The sequence below is a fragment of the Populus euphratica genome, unplaced genomic scaffold (assembly GCF_000495115.2).
Source record: "Populus euphratica unplaced genomic scaffold, PopEup_1.0 scaffold643.1, whole genome shotgun sequence".
Lineage (NCBI taxonomy): Eukaryota > Viridiplantae > Streptophyta > Magnoliopsida > Malpighiales > Salicaceae > Populus > Populus euphratica.
Window position 1 is genome coordinate 118,724 of NW_011500273.1, and position 9,345 is coordinate 128,068.

General features: G+C 32.4%; 1 protein-coding gene across 5 annotated transcripts in view; it reads right to left on the minus strand.

Moving 5' to 3' along the window:
* The window catches only part of LOC105113011 (U5 small nuclear ribonucleoprotein helicase), a 37,479-nt gene extending 30,589 nt beyond the window's left edge, over positions 1-6,890 (minus strand). For 2 of the 5 annotated variants that reach the window (XR_839875.1, XM_011008982.1), the window contains exons 1-10: positions 6,583-6,890; positions 6,443-6,504; positions 6,190-6,349; positions 5,581-6,034; positions 5,425-5,490; positions 3,034-3,138; positions 2,660-2,962; positions 1,294-1,410; positions 622-681; positions 102-173 (exon numbers count right to left, since the gene is read on the minus strand). Coding sequence is in view for 4 of the 5 variants with exons in the window: in XM_011008982.1 (XP_011007284.1) it covers positions 102-173; positions 622-681; positions 1,294-1,410; positions 2,660-2,962; positions 3,034-3,138; positions 5,425-5,490; positions 5,581-6,034; positions 6,190-6,349; positions 6,443-6,504; positions 6,583-6,695 (1,512 nt within the window). In the remaining variant the exon portion in view is untranslated. Of the gene's footprint in view, positions 1-101; positions 174-621; positions 682-1,293; positions 1,411-2,659; positions 2,963-3,033; positions 3,139-5,389; positions 5,491-5,580; positions 6,035-6,189; positions 6,350-6,442; positions 6,505-6,582 lie in introns of those variants that run through there. The other 3 variants (XM_011008979.1, XM_011008980.1, XM_011008981.1) reach the window with 3 other exon arrangements.
* Positions 6,891-9,345: the final 2,455 nt, after the last annotated feature.

The following is a 9,345-nucleotide window of genomic DNA, read 5'->3' on the forward strand; positions in this document are numbered from 1 at the left end:
ACACACACCCCCCCCCCCCACCCCAAAAAAAAAAAAAAAAACTCTTCACCCTAAACACACAGACAGAAGTGGACAATATATGTCTTACAGGTCGACTATACCTTCATAGGAGCAACATAAACTATCTTAAATTCATCTTTGTGCAAGTACCCATCCTTGAAGTGCTGTCCAATCTGAAGACATAAATAAATGAAGAAGAAGCCAACTTACTAACCGCATAAATTTCAAATATATATATATATATATCATCCTGTGCAGTATTTTAGACTACACATTCAATTGTTTAAGAAAGATCAAAAATATCATATGTTGTACAGCAAAAAAAAAAAAAGAAACTTGATATCAACAATATGACCATAGGATAAACTTTTAAACAACCAGTAACTTATAGTTAGAGGAAAAAAAAAAAAACAACCAAAAGAATAGATTTGTCCATGTGAATATGACTAAATTCAAAAGTCATGTATTACTGATAAAAAAAATAACGTGATATATCTAAGAGGCATTAGAAGTAATTTCTCCCAGTCATGTGACACCATACAGCCCCTCTCTAGTAAACCATAAGCAGTCTGCCCAAAGTCTCAAACAAAAACACAAGACAGTATTTGCCCATTCAAATACCTCGTGTAGAACAGAGATCATAGCTATGTTTGTTTTGCCAGCTCCTGTCGGCGCACAAACCTGCAAATACATAGAAACTTCAGACATTCTAAAAGCAATCCTTCATGCAATGAAATCAAACATATGGTTGTGAGTAAAAGCCATATATTGCTTTGCCATCAAGAACAACCTATCTCTTCAGCTGGATTTCCCCATTGACATCAAAAACCAATTCTGTCATAAACATCTAAAATCATTCAATTCATAGGTTCTTAGAAACCCATTAGAACTTCAAATTTTAGTTTCAGATTATCATTTATTCTCAAAAAATTTGAACCATAACTGAAGTTCCAACTTTACTTTATCTCCCCAATCTTACCCCACCCTTCCCTCCCCCACTTTTCCATAAAAAATCCCGCCACTCATATTAAGCCATTACAGTTTGGCAATCCTCCATCTCTAGTTTATTCACCCAGATAGAAGAATGAAAATGACTATATTTTGAGACTGAGACTAAAAGTAGGAAAACTCTATGTGCTAGGAGTCCACGGACTTGAAATGAAATAAAATAAATGTAGTAATACATCGCTTTACATAACTGGCTGCCATAAAGAAAGGCTTTACAGATCAGCAATACATACTTAACCTAGTTGCTAAAATGATTAAATGTTAACCACAGAACAGATTACTCACAAGTATATTCTCGTTAGTGTAATAGACAGTTTGAAATATCCAGCTCTGTATCCGGTTTAGAGATTTATAGCCATGAAAAGCAGCTTGAGCAAAGTCATCCAACTCCTTTATCTCAATCTAACAAAATATCAAGATGACAGTAACATTGTGAGACACAAATCAATATCAATGAGCAGCATACTACTAGAGTAACAGCAACCTTCCTGGAACTCGCAATGCACAGAAAGAGAGAGATACAGAGAACAACACAAGCAAATGAGAATTAAGCAGTAAGTTTTCCACAATGAATCACCATACCCACCCTAGAGAGACACCATATCACAAACTATCCTGTCACTAAACAACTTTATCCTGCGACCCCCAGAGGAACACATTACTTATCATTAATCTTCCACACAAGAAGTTGCACAGATTTCATTTAGCTACCATAAAAAGCTTCCAAGTCCTTGACAACTGCCCTCTCTTGGAGAAGGTCCCAGTTTTCCAACCTGCAAGTGTATAAAGCCTCTTCCATTGCATCCATATTGTAGTCCTGAGTTCTTATCAAATGCAAACATCCAAAATCCAGGAAACATCTAAAGCATGGCGACAACACTGCTGGAGAGTGTTTCAGTTGTTATGTCATTAGTGATTGCTTATATGTGACAAATCACCACCTTCCATCCTCTGGTAAAGTGTAGAAATCTAGGAGTTCAGAACAGTTAAACTTCTAAGAGTTCGAAAAGTGATGTTTCGAAAAGTGATGTCTGGTTTCTTCTAACAGTCTAGGGAAAAACAAGTGTATATTCTTCAAATCGAAGCAAGCACTAGTGTTGCAAATCAATCATTAAAACTTGCATCACTTTTGCAAGAAAATTGGGAAAATGAAACGCAAACAATTTCTCTTGGCAGCTTGAAGCTCATACATTTTCCTCAGTATCAATACAGTTTGAGAATGGAAGGGGTGTTCATAAATTGGTTCATACAGCTATCAAATGGACCTAAATTAAGAGGCCAACATGAAGCTTGCTAGAAAAGAAATGGAATGATTCCTCTCATCATCATTACAAAAAACAAATGCTCTAAATGACAAAGTATCGTTCAGAACTTGTAACAATCATCTCAACATTTGTTTCTAGACATCATAACAAGCAAAGAGAATTACTTCAACATCTTATTTTGCCAGACAATGATAATCAACTGTATTTCATTCTACTATTTTTTCTTCTATCGTTTTTCTTTCCTCTCTTTTGTGAAAAACACCTTTATTTCCAATATCACCAACATGACATACAGTTATCACTATCCAGGAAAACAGAAGCAAGAATGCAGAGAGTATCTTCACAATATATCATGAAAGAGATTAATCTACACCACAAGAAATTACCAGCTTTTCTCCAGGTTTCATTTCTGTGGTTGGTGTTGGGGGAATAATGACTTCCTCGTACCCCTTGTAATGTTTCCTGACAGTACCTTGCGGAAGAGCAGTCACCGACAATGAATGGGGTCCTTGTCCAGACCCAATAAGATTGTCAAATGGGTTTTTCCTCTCACTTGCTTGAAGTAAAGATGAAAAACTTGCAACTGACACATCACTCTCAACCCCATGTTCTGTTCCACGTCTATTTCGCTTTTCTTCCTTGCGCCGGAGTTTATCAATTTGCTTCGCAGATTCTGTTTGGATGGTAACCTTAAAAAAGAAGTTGATATGTCATTACTTGCAGAAAAATTAATGACATAATTATATAACTCTTTTTGTACCTGAGTACCATAACTAGGCATGCGTGATTGAGTGTTTGAGGCCGTTTTATCTGATTTAAGTAGAGACAATCCACGATGGATAGCATCAACAAGTTCCTTGCGATGCTGGGGAAAAAGTAATAGAAACTTTCAAATATAGCCCCAGAGAAATAAGTGATAGGTTTGTTTGACATTGAACCATCAAATAATCAAAAGAAAGAGACAGATAGGGATATAATAATTTAAGAAACATTACATGTGCATTATTTTCAATCAAGTTGATCCAGCAATTTAGTGTGCATCTCTCACTGATAAACATACTAGAAACCCAGAAGAGTGATACCATAAAAAATTACAGCTCGTGATAGACTAAAGATGAACCCAATAGGGAGTCACAATTCAGTGGAAGACATTGCATTGATTTCAGACGAATTTAATCTATCATAACCTTCTGTATAAACTTAGAACAGCAATGTTCTAACTTCTCGAGGAAGCATCATACATCATATATCAGCAAAGAGAAACATACAAGTCCATTGACCAGCTCTTTGGGTCGAACCATGTTTTTTTGAAATGTTTAAAAAAAATCAAGATTGCAGGAAATTTTCAAGCTACATCATTAAACCCGCAACCCCGCAACCTAGATGACCAATAACAAGGTGGTATGGATTTAAAAATATATGTATATTCAAGAGGACAAAATAACTCTATAAAAAGCAAATCGAAACCAATTAATCAACAGAAACCAAAACAAAACATATCATGAAGACAAATTCAAAATAAACCAAATGTGTTAAAAACTTTTCAGTGTAGCATCTTTTTTTTCAAGAACAATTGAGCCTCCAACATAATTGATTGACACAAACTTTGTAGCCTAACCTACCAAGCCCGCAATTCGAGTCTTGGAATCCATTGGGTTTAATAATTTATTTATTTTTTAAGTTGATTTTTTTAACCTAAATATAAGATTAAAAAAAAGCTAAAGGATGAAACTGGAAAAAAAAAATTATAAGAATTACAAGATGACTTCTTTTAGGGAAAAAAGAAGAAGAAGAAGAAGAAGAGTACATGGTGACATATTAAAACGACCTGGGTCAACTTAGATTAACCTGCAAAACTAGCGACCCGGACCGTGACAATCATGTAAAAAGCAATTTTAAATAATTAATCCCACCAAAAAAAAATCAAACACACCACGAAGACAAATTTCAAATAAGCTAAATGCTTGAAAAAAAAATTTCAATATGGCATATTATTTTAAGAAAATATTGAGATGATAGATCAACTCGAACATTATGACTTAACCAGTCAAACATGCGACTTGAGTCATAGATTTAATCGGGTTTAACTTTCTTTTTTTAATTTATTTTTTACCTAAATATACAATAAAAAATAAACAAAACAAAAAAGCCAAAAAAAGAGCCTAGGCCTACCCCATGTGCCTAGGCCTAGTTTTATTTTTTTAATCTTTATAAAGGGTGAATTACAAGTCATTTGCCTCTTTTTTAAAATAAAAAAAAATAATCAGACAACATGTCACTTATCCACGTGGATTCTAACCACCATTACAGTGTTGGAAAGTCAAAGCAGAGTATTTTTTGCCCTATAAACCCTTTTTCAACCCATTTTAATAAAAAAAAACACCTTATAAACACCCTTATAATATCTAAAAGCCAATTTATCAACCTAAGAATCCCAAAAAACCATCCAAAAACACACAATTAAACCACATAAAATATTTCTTCCTTTTAATCTTTTTTTTTTTTGCAATATTAAGGTTCTAATCAACCATTATCAAACTCCTCTCATTAAATGAAACTCGTTGAGATTAAAATCAACTATTTTAGTGATCAGAATCGGTATCAACGATGATTTTCTCTCTCTGCACCGGATTCCGATGACCTTCCCTCTCCTCTCACGAACTAGAGACTAAAAATGAGGAAAATGAAGTTTTTTTATGAAAATTGAATTTCCAATAACTAAAGGGACCGATAATTTATTAACTAAAACGTATGGGGACCAAATTGATCTTTTGATATGAAATTCAAAGATGCCATCTATTTTCCCCATCTTTTTTACTTTGGTCTTCTATCTTTCAATTTCAACCTTTCTTAAAAAAATAAAAAACAATTAGGTTTCAATTGGGCTCAAAAGGATGCAATGAAGGGGCAAAACTTTGAGAACCAAAATAAAAATTTAGAGAAAGAGAATTGTTCTAATCCAAAGTGAAATGTGAGATCGTGCAGTCAATCATGAACATGAACATGAACAGTAAAATGACAAACACCCTTTAGTTTATTTTTTAATTTTTAATTGTAATTTGTAATGTCATGATTTACTGGATAGTAATGCGAAACTAGAGCAATAGCTAGCATACCAGTATAAGGTCTTGTAGAGCAATAGCTAGCATACCAGTATAAGGTCTTGTACAATTTCGAAAGCACTATCCCCGACAAGATCCAATAAATCACCGGCTATCTAAAAGGGGGAAAGAAGTAAATAAGAATTAGGTTGCCATGCTAAAACCGACATCCATAGCTTACGAACATAATAACTATTAACTAGTACCTCCTCACCGGGCTTGTCTGAATCAAGTACACGGCATATAGCCATTGGAAGATCATCTTGGGAAAGCTGTGAAGTACTTTCTCCAACTATCTGGTCACATGCATCTCTTAACCAACTTAAATCGAAATTTCCACCATCAGCAGTAGAATGATTTTGTCCCGGGTCACCATGATCATACCAGCCATCATGCAACATAGAAAGAGGAGCAGCACTTTCCTCACCCAACATTTCCCCATCCTCCAAACTAGTATCCATCAGAAACCTAGCTGGCGCTTGGAAAGCAAGGTCAGCACCAAACTCTAAATCATCCCCACTCCCATTGACATGACTTTCTACAATAAGTGCAGCTCCAGAGTTTCTTGGTTGCAAACCATAAAGCCTCTGTGATAGAGCGGCAACTTTCTGCAACCTAGCATCTGAAATTGCATGACCAATAAGTTTCTGCAATTTCGACCTGCATTTGAACGAGTAACAGCAATTGCTGAATTCCGGTCACCATCTCATTGGGAAGCATAAACAAAATCCGATGCACTCAACTCATGCACACCACAGACTCAAAAAAACAAAACAAAAGTGTTTCTATTGGTGTTGGAGAATCAAGTTTCTTACTTCTTTTCGGTAAAGTTGCTGTCGGCACTCTCCTCTTCCCCAAATATGCGATACACATTCCATGCCACCTCGCGGAACTCCTCTGATTGCACCTCTCCATCTATCAACTCCACAACTCCTCCAATAAATTGCCTGTACGCTTGTCGGACTTCGGTTGAGGCTGCTCCATAAATTCCCAATCAACTTCAAAAATCATCTCATTATATCAAATATTACAAGAAACTCCTATAAATATTTATATGAAAAACACTACCTTCTTCCCATCCATCAATAATCTTCCTCGCGAGTTCTGATTCATGAAGCGAGTTTGCAGTACTAATCAAGCCAAAAAAAAATTAACATAAATTTAAAACAATATTAATTCAATTTAGGGGGGGAAGTACTGGTATATACTTGTTAGGCTTCCTGAGGTAGTTTTGAAGGATGACTTTTCTCTGGAGATAGGCTTCGTCGATGTCGAATGGGCTTCTAAGAGAGCTTGTCAACCGAGGAAGTTGCATCAACATTCTTTTCTTTTCTTTTTTTCTTTTCTTTTTTTTTTCCAGGGATGTTCAATATCAGATTCAGAGAAATCCAATCCAATTTAGTTCTCTAGTTTAAAAATCATTGACTGGGGAACTCTGATTATAAACCCTACTGAACCGCAACTGCAACACAGAAGAACACATGTATATAGCATGAAGTACAAGCGTTTGGATCATTTTTAGAGCAATCTCCACTGTTCAATATAAATTCCCTTGTAACTAATATTCTTAAATGTAGTTTAGTTATTTTTTTATTTTGTCTCATTTCCTTTAAAAATTACAATTTATATTTTAAGTTAATTTAATTTTAAATTTAGATTAAAAAAATTATTATATATAATATAACACCATCTGATTGTCTCACGATATAGTATGCTATGGGTCAAGCTAATTTTTTTTTCAATGTAAAAAAATTCTTTAAATATTACAAATATTGTTTTTGTTATTTGTTTTTAACAAAAAAAAATTATATAAAGATTTCTTTAATATAACTCGGTTGATTTTATAAGTTCAAAAATAATTTATACAACCCGTAAAAATTATATATTTTTACTAAACAACATTTTAAGATAATACATTTTCTTATCATTAAAATAATAAAATATTTCATTGACATAGATCAACTCGGATTAACATATCAAATTTATAATCCGGTTTATGACACTATAATAACCTTAAAGAAAGTAAATCACAATAAATTATAAAGTATAATTTTCAATTAACTCAATATTATATAATAAAATTAAAAAAATAACCAAAAAAACTGGGTTTAACATGTCAAACTTACTACTCGAGTCATAAGATTGAAATAACCCTATGAAAATCAAATTGAAACAAATTACTTTACTTCAATCCCTAACCATTTTAATATTAAATGATGAGATTAAGAAAGAAATCAATTTAAAAAAAATAACATAAAAAACAATATGAGTCAATTTATCAAACAGATATACGAGTCATCAAGCCAACAAAATTTTATAGAAAAAAAATTAAAAATAACTTGATTTAACTGGGGTTAACATGTCAAATCCACAACTTTGATCTTAAGATTAAAATAATCCCAAAGAAAGTCAAAACAAATTATAAAACTCGATTCAATTATCCTTATTAGATTTAATATTGAATGATTAAATTTATAAAAAAATTTAATTAAAAAATTGATAAAAAAAATAAGTCAAGTCAAGTCAACCTGAGTTAACCGTTAAGCATTATTTATGGGTCATTAAATTATGATAACCTAATGAAAAACAAATTGAAACAAATTATAAAGTTTAATTCTCAATCAAACACAATATTAATTAATGAATTTAAAAAAAAAAACAATTACAAAAAGAGAGAGAAATGAGTTTATTGGGTTAAACCGTAACCTGAGCCATAAGAGGAGGATAGCCCAATAAAAAGCAAATCCAATGTTGAAGAACTTATAACCCGGGTCAAGACACCGATATAACTTTTTAAAAAACAACAACAAACTAATTTAACCATAGTTAAAATGTTAAAACTTGTGAGACAAAGATATTCTCATAAAAAACAAATCAAAATAAGTTATAAAACTTAATTCTCAAATGACCCAATGTTTAATAATAAAATTAAAAAATACACAAAAAACAACCTGAGTAAACTTGGATAACCAATTAAACACTATTCACGAGTTATGAGATCAGGATAACTCGGGGTGAGCAAAAAAACTAAAAAATTGATTAACCTAGAAAACCAAAAAAACCTAATAATGAAAAAATTGATTAAATCAATTAGAATTTTTTAAAAAACCTACCAGTTCAGTTCGGTTTCGGTTTTATAAATCTAAAATCAAAAAAATCAAACCGAGCCAAACCTAAAAAACCAAGTCAAACCTAAAAAACCAAGTCAAACCTAAAAAACCAAGTCAAACCTAAAAAACCAAGTCAAACCTAAAAAACCAAGTCAAACCTAAAAAACCAAGTCAAACCTAAAAAACCAAGTCAAACCTAAAAAACCAAGTCAAACCTAAAAAACCAAGTCAAACCTAAAAAACCAAGTCAAACCTAAAAAACCAAGTCAAACCTAAAAAACCAAGTCAAACCTAAAAAACCAAGTCAAACCTAAAAAACCAAGTCAAACCTAAAAAACCAAGTCAAACCTAAAAAACCAAGTCAAACCTAAAAAACCAAGTCAAACCTAAAAAACCAAGTCAAACCTAAAAAACCAGGCCAAATTGAAAAAAACCGAGCCAAATAAAAAAAACCAATTCAAACTGAACTAAAACCAATTTGTACCCTAACTAAAAGAGGAAGTAAATTCATTATGCATTGCCTTACAAAGCATGGTTCACTAGAAAATGCTTTTTTTATTTAGTTTTTTATTTATTTTTAATTTCATCCTCAATATTAGGTTTATTATGAATTGGACTTCATAATTAGTTTATTTTACTTTCTATGAATTATTTTGATTTTATAACCTAGGTCACGGGTTTGGTAGGTTAACTCAAATTGACATAGTTTTTTTTCTCCTTTTTTAATTGATTCCTTTTCAATTTCATCATTTCTTAAAAAATAAGATTGATAACAGTTATTCTAGTTTCATGACTCAAATCGCATGTTTGGTGGGTTAATCCAGGTTGATTTGAGCTTTTTTTTCCTTTTTTATTTAATTT